At 34.9% G+C, this 18,014-nt stretch overlaps 2 protein-coding genes across 5 annotated transcripts in view; one reads left to right on the top strand and one right to left on the bottom strand.

Moving 5' to 3' along the window:
• LOC105256416 (myosin heavy chain 95F-like) overlaps nucleotides 1-5,968 on the top strand; it is a 9,392-nt gene extending 3,424 nt beyond the window's left edge. Inside the window, 13 exon segments of the mRNA XM_025410660.1 lie at nucleotides 1,142-1,401; nucleotides 1,545-1,702; nucleotides 1,797-1,961; nucleotides 2,239-2,462; nucleotides 2,590-2,781; nucleotides 2,891-3,874; nucleotides 3,995-4,058; nucleotides 4,061-4,133; nucleotides 4,458-4,502; nucleotides 4,935-5,055; nucleotides 5,141-5,258; nucleotides 5,386-5,601; nucleotides 5,932-5,968. Coding sequence (XP_025266445.1) covers nucleotides 1,142-1,401; nucleotides 1,545-1,702; nucleotides 1,797-1,961; nucleotides 2,239-2,462; nucleotides 2,590-2,781; nucleotides 2,891-3,874; nucleotides 3,995-4,058; nucleotides 4,061-4,133; nucleotides 4,458-4,502; nucleotides 4,935-5,055; nucleotides 5,141-5,258; nucleotides 5,386-5,601; nucleotides 5,932-5,948 — 2,637 coding nt within the window. The 3' untranslated portion in view covers nucleotides 5,949-5,968.
• A 1,663-nt stretch (nucleotides 5,969-7,631) lies between these two features.
• LOC112638621 (fatty-acid amide hydrolase 2-like) lies at nucleotides 7,632-17,500 on the bottom strand. Of its 4 annotated transcripts, none has more exons than XM_025410665.1 (11): nucleotides 17,311-17,499; nucleotides 17,182-17,255; nucleotides 14,615-14,785; nucleotides 14,226-14,445; nucleotides 11,459-11,676; nucleotides 9,509-9,620; nucleotides 9,084-9,382; nucleotides 8,902-9,003; nucleotides 8,293-8,460; nucleotides 8,032-8,214; nucleotides 7,716-7,907 (listed from the first exon to the last, which is right to left on the bottom strand). In XM_025410665.1, the coding sequence occupies exons 3-11, from the start codon at nucleotides 14,780-14,782 to the stop codon at nucleotides 7,803-7,805; spliced, it is 1,575 nt and encodes a 524-aa protein (XP_025266450.1). In that variant the 5' UTR covers nucleotides 14,783-14,785; nucleotides 17,182-17,255; nucleotides 17,311-17,499; the 3' UTR covers nucleotides 7,716-7,802. The 4 variants fall into 4 exon arrangements, with proteins under 4 accessions (XP_025266452.1, XP_025266450.1, XP_025266451.1 ...); XM_025410666.1 differs by having other exon boundaries at nucleotides 17,380-17,499; XM_025410667.1 differs by having other exon boundaries at nucleotides 7,632-7,907; nucleotides 17,182-17,500.
• Nucleotides 17,501-18,014: the final 514 nt, after the last annotated feature.

Below are 18,014 nucleotides of genomic sequence, written 5' to 3'. Positions count from 1 at the left end.
AGATGTTACAACGCGAATGCACGGCGTGAGCGTGCCGTATAACAGTATCGCAATTATAAAAATGTGTACAGTATCTTCTCATAGTGCGTATTGCAGATGCAACTCGGTTTCGGATATTATTCGTAGCTTTAAATGCTGTTTACGGGCGTTTGTTATGAATTTGGCGCGGTCAATGACCGGTTGACGTAGCGCGTATGGTTTTTATTGACGCGTGTCTGGGCGATCGGTCTAGCCTGCTTTTTTCGGTGTTTACTAGAATGCGCGCGGTATTTCCGTGAAATGACGATATCTTTCGCCGAATGTGTTTACCAAATTATCGACGTAAATTCCCGGTGTAAAGAAATTCCTTAGGAACGCTGTACCGGACGAGAATAACTCGTCCGAGGTAGCTCTCCTCTCTGCCTCGTGAAAATGCACTAGCGTCTGGTGGTCGGATCATGGACCGGTGATCGAGAACTCTCGACGGAATCAGAATGCACTCTGATTCCTTTCCTGGTCGGATTATGGTTCACATGGAGTGAGCCTGATCGAGGATCGAGAGTTACTCGATGGAAGGAGGAAGAGTTCGTTCTACCTCTTTTCCTCGAATCTGGGTTTAGTTTTTTTGAAGCGGTCTAGGTTTTCGGAGCTGCTACATCTGTCGTGAGCGGATCGGAAAAGGGTGATTAGTATGCCGAACGTGCCCGTTTTATATCGGCTAATTGCCCGCGGCGATATTATTCCTTTCGAACGGGTTATCGGAAAGCGGGTACGGTCTTGGCCCGTTCGGAGAGGTTCGGGGTGCGCGCCGAGCGCGGATTTTCGCCGGTCGACGATTCGGGGCACGTCGGCAACGCTCGGCGGTATTCGGCTTATTAGCCTAACGACTTAAAGTGTTTAAAAAAATGTGGGCGCATCGCGCCCCTGCCTATGCCAGGCGGATGTTCTGCCGGGCGACAGGTTCCGCGGATCGCATGCCGGGAAAGACGATGCAACTAAGGGGGTGCACGGGGTGCATCGTTACAATCAAAAGAAAATGTCATTTCAAGTGATATTTATTTTTGCTTATAATAATTTTCTAAATTTTTTGTCCTACTTTTTTCTTAAATATTCTCATGTATACTGTTTATTTATATTCTTTCTTGTTTTTATTGTATCATAGGCATTCACTCGACTCGGTTTAACGGATGCTGAACGCATGGAGATCTACACGATGGTAGCGGCGGTGCTTCATCTCGGTAACATCACGTTCGAGGACAATCCGGAAGACACCAAGGGCGGCTGCAGGATAACCGCCGACTCGGAAAAGGCGGTAGTGATATCCGCAAAGTTACTGGGGGTGGATCCCGAAGAGCTGCGACAAGCTCTGGTCTCGAAGGTGATGCAAACTAGTCGAGGTGGCATCAAAGGAACAGTTATCATGTGAGTCGAACAGCAACATATATTTCAATCAATATTTTTTTTTTATTATTTTATAAGTTTATATAGATGCTAATATTTTTTAAATTTTCTATCATGTTGCGCAGTCTTTTCTGATTAATTTTTGTTGTCTGATTGTGTCATAGGGTGCCGCTGAAGGTCTATGAGGCTAATAACGCTCGAGATGCTCTAGCGAAGGCCATTTATAGCAAATTGTTTGATCACATCGTCGCGCGGATTAACAAGAGCATACCTTTTAAGGCTTCAAGTTATTATATCGGCGTGCTGGACATTGCGGGATTCGGTGAGCAAATTAATCGATCATCTCAATCATCAAAAATTTATTTTGGAATTATAACAAAAATCTGAGAGAGAGAGAATAAATTTTTGTTTTGTAGAATATTTCAAAGTCAACAGCTTCGAGCAGTTTTGCATAAATTACTGCAACGAGAAACTTCAACAGTTCTTCAACGAGCGGATCTTGAAGTACGAGCAAGAACTTTATGCTCGAGAATCTTTGAACGTCCCGAAAATCTCCTACGTCGATAATCAAGATTGCATCGGTGCGTGAAATTGAAAATTTTAAAAGTCTGACAGTCTAAAATCTAATCTATTTTTTAAGATAAAAAATATAAAAATTTGTTTAACCGATAAATAGCAGATCATTTAGAGTATTTTATTATTTTTTAATGTAACGATAAAAGAAGGCAATTTTGTTTTTATTTAAAATACATTGTTCATTTTGGAATAATATTTTATTTAAATTTATTACGCAAATGAAATGATAATACTCCCATTCACAAATTTTAGAAATAAATTGTGAATCATGCCAACTTTCAGATTTGATCGAATCGAAGAATACTGGTATCTTCAGCCTGCTGGACGAGGAATCGAAATTGCCGACTCATAGTTTCGCGCATTTCACCAACGAGGTTCATCGTGCGTGGAACGGTCATTTCCGCATCACTTTACCACGAACGTCACGATTGAAGGCTCATCGAGAATTACGAGACGATGAGGGATTCGTGATTCGACATTACGCCGGTGGTGTCTGCTATCAAACGGTAAAATAGCATATTTCATTCAAAAATCACCGACAACGCTTTTAATAAAATCATAATTCTTTCAGATATTTTTAAATTATTTTATAAACATGTTTTGGATTTTTATAATTGAATTTTTATTTCATAGAACCAATTTATTGAGAAGAACAATGATGCATTGCACGCTTCTCTGGAGGCGCTCATTCAAGAGAGCGGTAGTAAATTTCTCAGAACGCAGTTTGCCAATCACTCCTTGCAAAAGGGAAAGCTGAACTTCATCAGTGTCGGCAGTAAATTCAAAACGCAACTAGGCGAACTTATGGACAAACTGAAGAGCAACGTAAAGAATATTTTCTTCTTTTCTTTGAATTCTTTTAATATTTCAACTTTTTTATTTACACTTTTTTTATTTCAATCTTCTTATTAAACGCTCTCTTTCTATATTTTAGGGAACAAATTTTATAAGATGCATCAAACCAAACAGCGATATGGTGGCGCATCAATTCGACGGGAATAGTATCATGAATCAACTTCGTTGCTCGGGAATGACATCGGTTCTGGAACTGATGGAACATGGCTATCCCAGTCGAGTACCCTTCCACGAGCTCTATAACATGTACAAGACTTACTTACCACCGGAACTGGCCAAATTGGATCCCAGATTCTTCTGTGAGGCGCTGCTTCATAGTCTAAAGTTGAATCAGAAGGACTTCAAATTCGGTATCACTCGGGTCTTTTTCAAGCCGGGCAAATTCGCCGAGTTTGACCGGATCATGAAATCCGACCCGGAGAATCTCCGCAGGCTGGTCGCAAACGTGAAAAAGTGGCTGTTAAAGTCACGCTGGAATAAGATGCAGTTTTGCGCGCTGTCAGTGATCAAACTGAAGAACAAGATCATCTACCGGCGACAACACCTGATCGTGTTGCAAAAGACAGCCAGGATGTACATTGCGAAGAAACAACATCGGCCACGAATTCGCGGTATCGTGAAAATCAAGAATCTGCGGAAGCAACTGACGCGAATGGAGGAGACCGCGAGCCAATTGAAAAATCGAGAGAAATCGACACAAGACATGAAGAAGCTGGACGACGACCTAGAGAGGGCCATACGCAAGATCAAAGATAATCCGAGGATCGCGCAGACCGAGATTGATGGTCTCTATACATCTCTCGTGAATCAGGTGAACAAACAGATGGCTTCCCTGCAAGATATGGTGAAGCAGCAGAAGGTCGCCGAGGAACAGGCAAGGTTGAAGAAGATCCAACAGGAACTCGAGCTCGAGAAGAAACGTAAAGAAGAGGAGGAACGTAAGAAGAGAGAGGAGGAGGAAAACAGGAGAAAGAAGCTCGACATGGAAGCCAGAAGAAAAATCGAAGAAGAGCAAAGGAGAAAACAGGAGGAAGAGGATCAGAAGGCGGCGGTTGCTCTTCAGGTTGGCTCAAATTCTTCAAATAATTATTGATAGAATTTATTTTATTATTTCATTAATTCTTTCTATATTATTTTATTAATTGTATTATATTCTTTATTTCTATATATTTATTATTCAAAGGCCCAATTGGAAAAAGAGGCCATGGAGGAGACTCGATATCGAGAATTGCTCGAGCAAGAGAGAAGAGACACGAACTGGCGGTCAGACTCGCTCAAGAATCCAATGGACAAGTGGAGGATTCACCGCCGCCTGCACGAAAGTAAGAATCAGGATAGCATTTATATAAGAAAATTGACTTTTATATAAATAATTATACGCGGGAAACAATATTAAAAAATAAACTAAAATTAAATAGATATATTTAATGGACATTATAAAAATCGAGATAATATTTTGAAATATATTAATTGATAGGATTTAGAAACGAATCTCGGTAATGATACGGTTTATCATAAACCGATGGATTAAATAGAATAGACACATAATCAATTGAAACGTTTATCTAATTTATTAATCTTGATCGCGTTAAAATAAAATATCATTGACAATTGGAATAAGACATTATTTTGTTGTTTAAAATCAGTGGTTCCGATGTGCGAGTATCTACGAACAACAACAGACTAATGAGGTATCGTATAAATTACTCGGGTTGTTTTGCATGACTGACTAACGACGAGTTCAATTCCATTCGAATTAATCAACATTCATCCACTGTCTTATTTTCTAATGATCAATCTTCGATAAATCTCATTCTCGAATAAATTATTTTCTTTCTCTCCGAGGAAGATTGTTATTCGTAGACTGTCATTCGAAGAATCTTTGTTAATGGAAAATGACACGTCGATTTTCGGTGGATTCTTACACGTGCATTGACTATAAAATTTATTCTCCGATAATATTTCCCGGTCTTTTGTACTTTCACGCATGACTCGCCAATTTCAGCAAATGCACTAATACCTTTGGCTTCCTAATAACTAACGCCGAAGCGAAAACGCTTACGATATCTACTCGAAATTTGTACAATGTTGCTATTTTTTAATGCGTGTTTATTTGCCTGTAGATCCGAACAGGTACGTAACCAGCAAGCGGCTATGAGCAACAAAAAATACGATCTGTCCAAGTGGAAGTATTCAGAGTTGCGAGACGCAATCAATACGTCTTGCGATATCGAATTACTGGAAGTACGTTCATGTATACGATGTCAATTAAATAATCGTACATTGATACATATAATGTTCTTTACTGAAAGAAATAAAAATCTCCCAGGCTTGTCGTCACGAGTTCCATCGTAGGCTGAAGGTTTATCACGCCTGGAAGGCGAGGAATCGCAGGCGAACAACCATGGACGAAAATGAACGAGCGCCGAAATCCATCATGGAAGAAGGTAGATAATTACAAATTACAAGAAATAGCAATGACATAATAATTTGTAATAATTGCAAATTAATGTTAATTGTGACGAATAAATATGAGTCGACAACGCGATTAATTTGAATGATTACTCTTTCCAGCTGCTAAAACACCAAGGACAATGGTGAAGCAACAGATTGTCGAGTCATCGCAGAGATACTTCCGAATTCCCTTCGTTCGTTCGTCCGCGGCTGGGCAGCAGGACAACACTCACAGCGGCGGCAAGAGGGGATGGTGGTACGCGCATTTTGATGGACAATACGTGGCACGACAGATGGAACTTCATCCCGACAAACCGCCTATACTTCTCGTGGCAGGTAAAGCCCTTTTCCCCACAACAATACACTATACAATTTTTTTAGACTGACAAGGAAAGGCACGGAAGTGTCTCCCTCCGATTTTGATGAGCTGAAAATTCTTCAAATTAAAAGTTAAATGGCAAGAGTACTTTACAACAATAATAAAAAAATTTTTATTTTTTCTATTTTTCAAAATATCTGCACCACTAAATATATTTTTTTATTAATTTTGAAATTTCTTTATTACCAAGTCCAAGTCATTTAACTTTTATTTTGAAAAATTTTTTTTATCTCTTATAGTTTCTGAAATATTCACCTCGAAAGAAAAAAAATTAATTTTTTTTAAAGGAGTGTTTTACCCCTAGACCCGTAGACACGCGTATGGGTACGTATAAAAAAATACTTATTTAAATACTTATTTTTTTTTCAAAATATATATAATACTTATTTTTTTATTCCAAAGAACAACATATTAAAACAAATCATCAAAAGGAGGAGATCACTACCGTGTTTTTCTTTGTGAGAGATAAAATCGCATGTATTTTAAAACTAAGTCTATTAATACCGCGAGTCTCAAGTAAATCATAATAAATTAACAAAACTAGAATTTAAACAAGATATAAATTTTTATATTTTGACACAATAAAACTGAAACTTGCGGAATTTTACTAATAATACTATTGATTAATCTTACTAATATCTTACTAATGGCTATTAACGAATCTTACTAATACTGTTAATACGATGTTTATGCTAAAATGTGTAATTTATTACGTTCAATGTGTATTGTGTTATATTTTGACGGGGAAGGAGATGGAATTTTTTCTCTCTGTTTGCCAGGCATTGACGATATGCAAATGTGCGAGTTGAGTCTGGACGAGACCGGATTAACGCGGAAACGCGGTGCCGAGGTTTTGGAACACGAATTCAATCGCGAGTGGGAAAAGTATGGCGGTAAGCCATACATACCGCCATGCGATCGCAAAAAATGATGAATACTTGATTCAAAAGAGGAATTTGTTCTTTCTTCGCAGGAAAAAATATCGTAAAGCAATACGAATATTTTGACGATCGACAATTACGCAATATTTAATAAATTACAAAAATCAATAATATATTATAATTAATTACGCATATTTTTACATAAATAGCCTTTTGCGTATCAGGTGCATATGTAAAATGCGATTGCTCTGTGCCTTGCAAAGTGTGTCTCGTGCACGGATTATATATAACACACGTTTGCATTCACAAATTATACGCGTGAGCGTGTTAATGAAATTTTCATCGGAATATAAATATAGCTTATTAGAAAGGAGGGAAAGATCCTATTTTTTTTATAATCTGGCTTCTACCCGTTCTAAGTTATCTAGTTCTATTGTTTCTAGAATTATCAGTCGATCAGTATTTCGTATAATATATATTTATAATAAAATTATGATACATAATATCATGTAAAATGTGATGTTTTAAAAAAGAAAGAATGCGTAAATAAAGAACTATACGTTATCGCGAATTATTTTGTTCTGCAGTATTTATGTTTCTAAACATTTACATATATGTATAGAATACGAGATATAGTCGAGGTTCCTTGTATTAGGCTTATGCATCGTTTTCGAGCTATATACAAATGTAATGATGTTATTTCTATAACTAGTAAGTAGTAAGATCTATTCAATAGCGATAATATTTATCGTATAAACATTTTGAATAATTAAAAAAATGCAATAAAAAGAATGCAAATAAACATATATATTATAAATGATTTATTACACAACAGTGCAACAGTGGGGATGGAATTATTGAATAATTAGAAAACAAACATGTAGTGATATACGTCGAAGTAAACCTAACGAAGGTTTTGCAAAAATTTCAAACTATGAAACTATAATAGTGATTAGTCTATTCACGTATATATGTGATGCACGCGCGTATATATTAATATAATTATATATGATAGTGTGTTATTAAGAAAAAAAAAAAAATATATATATATATATATATATATATATATATATCTTTAACAAGAAACAAAATATATTTTATTTGATCATATCACATTCCCAAGATTTTTTTCCCCTTAAACAGCTATCTGAAAGTCAAAAATTTATTGCAATAGCTCTATGCTTCATTATGTGCGCGCAATTTTCTATGCTACAAAAAGATCTAATATACAATTAAGCTTAAATAATAATTTCTAAAATAAACCATGCAGATAATTGTTAATTGTTTAACGATATCGACGGCGGCACCCAACCACCGAAAGCAGTCTCCAGTTCTTTTGCAACTGCCAAGCAGAGGCGATCCTGATAAGGTGCGGCTATCACCTACAAATTTTTTTTAAATACAACTTTGCTTCATAAAACATTTTAGACCAGGTGATTGTTATCGCATTTTTCGAATGTTTGTAGTGTTCTTATATGGAAAGAGTACCATATTTGATTGGCTTACCTGAACACCAATGGGCAATCCCTCGTGGTTGAGTCCCATCGGTATGTGCACTGCAGGAAAGCCAAAAACATTGAAAATTGCGCAATAGACTTCGTTCAATGTTTCACACAGCATAAATTCTGAGAAAATCGCCGGACATCGGAAAGTCGGATAAATAAATATTCCGTTCTCTCCCAAAAGATCCTGCGCAAGAAACGAAGAGAGACGATGAGAATAGAGAGACAGTTACGATAATTGATGTTAAGATCTCGAGACACTAACCAGCAGCTTCTGCCGAATCGCTTTTCCCTGCTTCGTGTAATGCGATATATCTGATTCTGAGAATGGAAAATGCGTCTCGAACATTAAGGCGAAGAAGGTAGTCTGCATCGTGTGTTGCGACAAACCGAAAGGAATTTTCAGAATTTCGATGGCTGGATTTTTTTTCAACTGCAACAAAAGAAAATATCAGAGGATACGAATTTTGTTTGCATATAAATACAATAAAAAATATATTTTCGAATTGTTTATTTTTCGATAAAGAAAACAATTTTCGTATCGTTTTATATCTACAATGTAACGTGTAGATGTAAAGATATTACATTCTAATTTTAAAACAACGTTGCAGCAATATTGCGCAATACGGCCGCGCAATGTAGTTTTACAGTGAATATCGTCTGCATTTTTTTCAACGTTGCATGGAAAAGACACGAACGTTACTTTCACATGTCGACAAGAGAGTTAGCTGACTATTTAAATGTTTCTATTATTTCTTCATCAGAAACGAAATTATATTTTACGATTATAAATTCAAGTTATTTGATGCAATAATTTTTGTCCATGTTTTTTAAAAAGAAAATATTTTGTGTTTTGTGTACATAAAACAAATACCTTGGGATCGCTGGCATCTACCAACAAATTAGAGATTTCCTTTATAGAAAAAAACATACATAACACAATTTCAATCAGTTCGGTTGGCCATTCTATCGGCAACTGCAACATGTCGAGCAGCTCTGTGTCAAATTTTACATTTTATAAAATAAACACGCTCTATAAATAAACGTCGTGAATACCTTCTCCGGACGAATATCATATTGCGTAAAATGTGTCACGGTTTTCAGAACGCAATCTTTGATTTCCGGCACTACTGGTAACGTGCCTAATGCATCGTCCATGCCGAACCGGTAGTAGACCTTCAATTGCCGTAGATCCACCGGCACTTCTAGACGTAGATTGTGATCGCTTGTGGATGTCAGCACTTTCATAAACACCCCAAGATCTTCCGCGTATCTGGTCATCGGACCAAAGGTCAGAAATTTTTGATAAAATTTGTCCTCGGATTCCGGGATATGTCCTATGTTCGAAATAATTTCTGCGAGAAGAAAAGTGTACGATAAATTAATATATAAATATCTTTAAGAAAACAGAAATAAATTAAAAGTTGACAAAAGTTGACATATTATGAATGGAAGCATGCATTAGGAAAAAATAAACTTACCAGCCGTAGGCTTGTGCCCAAAAATGCCGTTGAAAAGAGCCGGCAATCTTACAGAGCCACCCAAGTCCGAACCGATTCCAATCACAGAGGCTCCTGCCCCGAGCAATGCACCCTTGAACAAAAATATATTTAAATATATTTTTTCACTTTTTTATTTTCCCTTAGATATTAGATTGTTTCATTAAATTCAATCTCTTAAAATATCTTTAGATTAATTATAAAGTAATATCACATGTAACGGTGCGTGTTATCTTTGCGCTCTCTGCCTGCGCGAGAAGAAAATATTTCCCGAGGGAAAGTGGTTAACGAATAATAACTTATGATTCTTGGCTCGAAGAAATTTCGATTGAGTTGGCACTCGAAAAAGTTTTTTAATAACGATCGATAATGATAGCATTTTCGATTGAGAAAGCAGTATCGATAATTTTATAATTGCTAGTCTAATCATATATGAATAAAGGCATGTGACACTTGAATTGTTGCCGTTTTTCCGCGATGCCAATTGGTTCTTTTATTGCGCTCAATTCATGTTGTGAGCAGCTGTCATTTGCGATTATTACAAATTTTGACAGTTTGTGTGACAGTGAAGAATGTATATAATAAAAGGGAATAAATGGCGCACTTCTCTAAGAAAGACATGTTATTGACATTGTTGCCTCTTTTCCGCGATGATGATTGGTTATTGGTCGATAATAGTAATTTGTTGAGCGCCTTGTTTCAGTCGTATCGTTTGACAGTTTAACAATTTGACAGGTTGACTGTTACGTTAAGGAAAGAAGAAATATAAAATAAATTAAAGTTAAAGAGAAAAAGAGTGGAAGAAGAGGAAAGACAAATAGAGAAAAGGTATTATATACATATAATACTTTAATAACTATCAACAATCATCATATTTTTTTTTGTGCAATTTCGGTTTCGGAAAATGTTTTGGCACTTCATCATGATCTAATTATTGTGCAGAATGTTGAAGATTATCGAACAAAATCCATTTTTCATAGCACGTTACAATGAGAAATGGATTATTTTGGTTGCGGACAATTCTTTTCGCTCCATTGAAGCGGTATTTATCGAGCTTTCTTCTTTTTCCAATTTGTTTAAGGTGATTGGAAACAGCTAACAAAAAACGCAATAACCTTCTGGATAATCTAATGTATGTAAAGATTATTAGAGTCATTTTTTATGTAAATTTTTATCTAAGTTTATGTAAATGCCATTCATATCAATATTGCATAATAATGGAATATTTAGTGTCTTTTACTTTTTGTATGTTACGTAATGGTTCTTTCCCTCTTTTTTGTTTCTTATGTACATTACTCATTTATAGCTAAAAAGAAATAAGTATCGAAACACTACTTGTATCTATTTAAAGACATTTTGACAATTGCCTATATTTTTTTTAAATTGAGTCTGTTAACAATTTTATGTTCATGTTTGCTTATTATTTTTGTGTTATAATATTAATCCAGTGTATTTATATTTATTTTAATTCTATTGTAACTAATGAAGAAATCGAGAACATGTTCTTTCACGAAAAGAAATATCACATAAATAGTTTTAAAAATAAATGAAAAAAATAGGCTCAAAGTAATAACAATTATTTTGTAATAACTATTATTATTTTGTAATTATTTTTTTATTACTAACTGAAAATTGGCAAATAAGAGTCGAGGCACAGTAATTGGAGTACAAAAAAGTTTCTTCTTCCTTTCTTTTTTTAATATATTTCAAAATATTCAATTTAATTAAAATATGTATACGTTAATATATATTAGTTATATTAAAATGTACATTAATTACGTATTTAATTTTTTTTATCCTTGCAACCGCGATTGGACTCTTATTTGTCAATTTTGTCACTCACAGTAATAAATAATTTTTTTTAAATTAACTTTTTTCTGTTATATAATTAACTTATTATTAGTATTCTAGAGATATTCGCAATTGGATTACCTCTCCTCCAGATGATCCGCCAGACGTGTACCTGGTATCATAAGGATTACGTGTACGGCCGTGCAATAGATTCGAGCTTTCGAATCCACAGCACATCTCCGGGGTGTTCGTCACGCAAACTGGAATCGCTCCAGCGTTTCGGAGTAGTTTAATGACTAGTGCATCGTAGGATGCCTTCATCCCTTTGCGACCTAAAGAACAGCCTGTATGACTGCAACCTATGACCAAAAGATTCATCTTTGTTTACATCTTCCTTAAATAAATCTCCGATAGTATCCAGTGTTTGATCCATCGCACATGAAATCGCATAAGCGTCGATTATTAAGTCGCCATATTGACTTATAACATAATATAACTATAATATAAGCATGTTCATTAGTCCATACAGTCTTATGCTATGCATATGCAGCTATGCAATTTCATGTGCGATGGTCTTTTCTGACAGGAATTAAATTCTTCATATTCCAATAACTTAATCGAATTGACCTATAATGTATCTAAACTGTTTTATATTTAGAATGAACTCTAAAATAAAATATTTAGAATGAACTCTAAAATAAAATATTTAGAATGAACTCTAAAATAAAATTTATCGGTTTTCTGGAAGGAAAAGAAATATATATATATATATATATATATACAGGGTGTCCGTAAATTTTCGACCTTAATGAAATAAATAAGTAGATTGGCTCGAATTAACAAGAAATGACCGGTATTGCTTTGGGATTGTCGCAATAATTAACGAAATATTAAATAAAAAAGATCGGCCAATCTGCGTGAGTAAAAGCGCGCGGCGACGAGAGTCGTCCCACCGTAATCCGATACTACGAACGCGGCGAAGCGGTGGGCGGGTCGCTCTCCGAGACATGATGGTGGTTTGCGATATATCGCAATACCGCGCCGAAAAATGACCCGTCCCCCCTTTTCGTGGCGAGAAAATGATGCGCTATCATTTCCACACCACCTTGCGGTAGATAGCATGGTGCGCTTTTTTTATAGTGGTTTCCCCCATAGGCCTATTCCACTCTCAATTTAAAAATTATTCAAAATGCCATTTACTATACGCTGAATATATCGTAAATGTAAAAAATTAATGGACAGTACCTTTACAAAAATTCGTGGTTGAAAATTCCTCGATAAAATGTATTGCACACGTTGATAATGTGATACGATGATAAAATTCTTCAAGAATCCTTTCTTCATCTCGTACACGAAGACGCACTGCTGGACCGGTTATCCCGATATTATGCACGACACTCAGTTTCACATAATTATTGCACAACACGTAAAATTGTACGGCCACTTGGTTTTCGTGCACGCCCGAGAAATGATTCCATGTAAATTGCGGCCGCACGATAAGTATTTTCTCCCGCTAGTCCGTATGCCACAATCATATCCGTATATTCCTGCAGAGTACACTTCATTTTCACTGTTAATTTACTACGCAAACACAAGATTTTTATTAAAACGTCTTAGCTCTCGCACGCTGTTACCAGACTGCGTACGCCAGCAGCACGCAACTACAGCTGACAGCTGAGCGGACATGTGAGTGTATGCGTACGTGTGAGTTCGACGCCTGCGCACTATGATTACACTCGCATGTCCGCTCAGCTGTAGTTGCGTGCTGCTGGCGTACGCAGTCTGGCAACAACGTGCGAGAGCTAAGACGCTTAGTAAAAATCTTATGTTCGCGCAGTTAATTACCAGTGAAAATGAAGTGTACTCTGCAGGAATATACGGATATGATTGTGGCATACGGACTAGCGGGAGAAAATACTTATCGTGCGGCCGCAATTTACATGGAATCATTTCTCGGGCGTGCACGAAAACCAAGTGGCCGTACAATTTTACGTGTTGTGCAATAATTATGTGAAACTGAGTGTCGTGCATAATATCGGGATAACCGGTCCAGCAGTGCGTCTTCGTGTACGAGATGAAGAAAGGATTCTTGAAGAATTTTATCATCGTATCACATTATCAACGTGTGCAATACATTTTATCGAGGAATTTTCAACCACGAATTTTTGTAAAGGTACTGTCCATTAATTTTTTACATTTACGATATATTCAGCGTATAGTAAATGGCATTTTGAATAATTTTTAAATTGAGAGTGGAATAGGCCTATGGGGGAAACCACTATAAAAAAAGCGCACCATGCTATCTACCGCAAGGTGGTGTGGAAATGATAGCGCATCATTTTCTCGCCACGAAAAGGGGGGACGGGTCATTTTTCGGCGCGGTATTGCGATATATCGCAAACCACCATCATGTCTCGGAGAGCGACCCGCCCACCGCTTCGCCGCGTTCGTAGTATCGGATTACGGTGGGACGACTCTCGTCGCCGCGCGCTTTTACTCACGCAGATTGGCCGATCTTTTTTATTTAATATTTCGTTAATTATTGCGACAATCCCAAAGCAATACCGGTCATTTCTTGTTAATTCGAGCCAATCTACTTATTTATTTCATTAAGGTCGAAAATTTACGGACACCCTGTATATATATATATATATATATGTATAAAATTTATTCCTTCATAAATACACACACACATACACACATATATATTGATAATTTTATTTTTATTATAATTATTTATCTTTTAATTATAATTATTTTATCTTTTTTATATATTTTTATTCCCTGTCTCTCCCCCCCCCCCTCTCTCTCTCTCTCTTTCTTTCTCAACTATGATATAATAGATGTCATTTCAAGAATACATACAAATGTAAATTATTGTAGTATAATAACAAAAAATTAATTATACCTTTGACAGCACAACATTCCTTGACTGTGACTGGTATACCATACAGCGGTTTTTCCTTCTCTAATGTTTTAATGTCAAACTTGTCGTTTGCTAATTGTTCATCGCAGATGTTCGCCTCGAATATTGCTTCATCGAATCGATTATCGATAACGGCATTTAAGGTACAATTCACTTTTTTAATGTGTTGTATATGCGTGTTAACGACATCGTAACATGTAATCTGTTTTTTATAAAAAAGCAATTTTCTAAATATTATCTCATTTATTAAATCATTCTCTTTCATGTTTGTATATCGGTACAATATATATAAAATATAATTATATAAGGTTACATATATTTTTTTAATAATATAATTTATACATATATATTATTATAGGGAATACACTTACCTCTCTTTGTCTAATTTTTTTAGCAAGTGCAGTGGCACTAAACGTAAGTAAGGAATCTGTTATTGGTGGAATTCTTTGCGGTTTCTTGCGAATTAACAATACGATCCGATATAGTATTGCATAGATAATATTTAGTATACTGAATATAATACGCAACTTTAACAGCATTGTCTGCAAGGTAAACACGTTAATTATTATAAGATAATTATGTTAATTAAGATAATTATGTTATTTATATCTACTTCATTGCATATCATGTTAAATTAAATTAAGAAAGTTTGTACTTTTCTAGTTTGCCATGTATATTAGCGTAAAGAAAAATGCACAAGAGATCTAAGCGTTAATTCTTACGCGATAGCTTTCTAATTAAAAATTTTTGTCCCTTACGTAATTACAAAATTATTATAACTTCAATATTTCAATATTAATTTTATATTTAATATTAATTTTAATTATTAAATTAAGACAAGAATAAAAGGCATTTACGAGCAATCACGAGTTATTAGGTGTGTTAATATAAATTTAATATTTATTTATGTGAACATTTCGGTTCTTTCTTTGAACCATCTTCAACACAATATAAAATTTAAAAAAATCTAACTATTACATCTATTATCGGTCGGTAATTATAATATTATAAGGACAGTCAAAAAACTCAGTAAAACTAATAAGTCCATTGTCTGGCAATTATAAAATATTACTAAAACCTAATGCGTGTATATAACTTCCAAGCTCGAGTTTCAAGCTAATTTCTGTCTTGATCGCTTGATTGCTTCATCTTCAAAATTATCCCTCCTTGTTTGGCAAAGAAAGTTAATGATGTCCAGATTCAAAAACGCAAACACAGACACATGTATTGCAACAAAGTTCATAAGTGTCGAGGCTGACAAACATGTTTGTCGTAGGCACTTTCGCGTTTATTTTAAAAAAATTTACGTTTCTTAACTGCGGCTCGTAACTTTGGTTTTTTTTCTGCATTTTACGACGGCATTCCGCGAAAGACGGCAGGATAAATGCTCGTGTAAACTAATCAATGCGACCTGGAGATCGCTCTTTGGTCAAGCACATCCGAGATATATTGTGCGCACGACAAAAATACCTAGACTCATATCTAACAATAATAAGTATATCTACACGTATTCATACCGCACGTGTTTTGAATAATTCAATTTCTTCTTGTGCGTGTGCGTGGGATGGCACGTGTAACATTATTTCTTTATCATCATAAATAAAGGAAACTTTTGCTCGGCAATATTCGATTTTTTTCGACAGCTCAACATTTTAAACCGATTTAAACTGATTAAACCGTTCAAACTAATGATGCGCCGAAATATGTGCAATTGTAACGCAATGCGTTACAATTTTGCACCATTGCACATATTACGTCATTTATAAAGAGGGTTTCACATTTCCTTGAGCTTTTTCAAAACTCAAAATCATTTAATTGAAAAATGTGTCGAATTCAGAATAATTACTTCGAGTTGATTTGTTTTCGACTTAGGTATCGATTTCCGATAAATTGAATTTTCCAACAATTAATGTAAAATTAGAATTTAATTAGAAAAAATACTCATTGTCGAGTGTGCTATGTTTACCATTTAGTATTTTTTATCAAAATATTATATAAATATTAAATTTTATTTTTATAAAATATGCTAAATAGAGCATTTAAGTAGAAGCGTGCAAATCCGTTCTCACTCCCGCTCGTTCCCGACAGCGAGACTGGAGTCTCGAGAATCCAGTCTCGCTGTCGGGAACGAGCGGGAGTGAGAGCAGATTTGCATTATTTTTTGTTTCTTTCAGGTCTTAAACTGAAAACAATGAATGTGAACAAAAAATGAAGGTTTTTATGCTTCAAATCATTGTCAATGTCATTTTATACATATGTGTATATATACAGGGTGTCCCATTTTAAAAGTTCCACCCTCATAACTTTATTTAATTTTGATTGTAGAAAAAATGTTTCAGACAAAAGTTATATGGCTTGAAGGGGGACATAAAATGGTGTTATTAGTTTGACATTGAAAAGTCACCTGAAGGTCACATCCAACTTTTTAAATGGGACACCCTTTTGCATGTTCTTATAGTTCATCTCGAGAATATATTATATAATATGAAATAAATAAATATATATATATATATATACATATATATATTATAAATATAATATATAAATTAATTACACGATAAATGACTGATAATTATATAACTTGATGATTGTTATCGATAGTGATACATAAAAATATTATTCATATTATATTTAAGATAAAAATGATTAATAATAATTATAAATAAAAAAATAAAAAAATAAAATAAGAATAAATTAAAATCAGAAAAAATAAGATTTTTTGCTCCTATATTTTTATTCGTTTACAAAGACTTAATTCATGATATGCGCGTGCGCAATAATTGGGTCAATTTTTATCGTTCTGATTTGTGATAAACTTGTGATAACTTTTCATATTTCTATAAAACAAATTTTCATTAACTACTATTGCAATAAGAAGTCATCTCTCTCGATACACCATATAAATAATTATTCTAAAAATAAATCATTTCGTACGTACCGCTTAATATATACTATAATACAACCTCATCAACATCAAGTCTTATCTTTCTAATGATGGACGTTTCTTGGACCCTGCAACAAAGTTATTAAAAATGTTGTTCAAGTTCTGTCTTATCTTTTTTTTTACAGGGCGATAATCTCGGCGCTGAATAATTTCCTCGTGCACGACAACTTCGTGCGAGAAGGCAGGAGGCACCTTCGATAATTGACGCGATCGCGAAGACGATGCCTGCAGGAATCACACTATCTCGAGTCGTCGGAATACGACGTACGAATACATGCTATGAGCGCACGGCAAAGCAGACTGAATGCAACGATGTCCCTACTAGCCAATTTAACAAATATCATCGGTGGGGGAGACTATCAGTCCAGCACGCGCTCGCAATGTTCGCATATGGACGAACGATCACTTTTTCCAAACGCTTATTAAAATTCCAAATTTAGTATAATATAAATTATAGAGATAATACGTTGTCGGCGTGCGTTGCGCATAAGTGTAGTAGCTTTTTTCCACCTATTTGCTCTTGTTATATAAATCGAAGAAACGTAAAAACGCGGCATGTGCGATTTTGATGTTTCGATTCCGATATACATTTTATCTTTTTAACTTATGCAACAAGAACAACAGATATAAATGAAAAAAATATTGTGTAAAGCACACGCGAACACATTGCTTATTCCATTAAAAATAAATTAAACTAAAAATAATCAAAAATATAGAATATTAGGCATACAGAATATTGAATTGCAATTAAAATACTTAGAGATCAATTTTAGCATATTAAATAAAGGTTGTGATGTTAATTTGAATATTAATTCTTGATTAAATTG

Source organism: Camponotus floridanus, unplaced genomic scaffold (genome assembly GCF_003227725.1).
Source record: "Camponotus floridanus strain SB8 unplaced genomic scaffold, Cflo_v7.5 scaffold338, whole genome shotgun sequence".
Lineage (NCBI taxonomy): Eukaryota > Metazoa > Arthropoda > Insecta > Hymenoptera > Formicidae > Camponotus > Camponotus floridanus.
The sequence above is the reverse complement of the archived record's forward strand: the minus strand, read 5'-3'. Positions and strand labels throughout refer to the sequence as shown.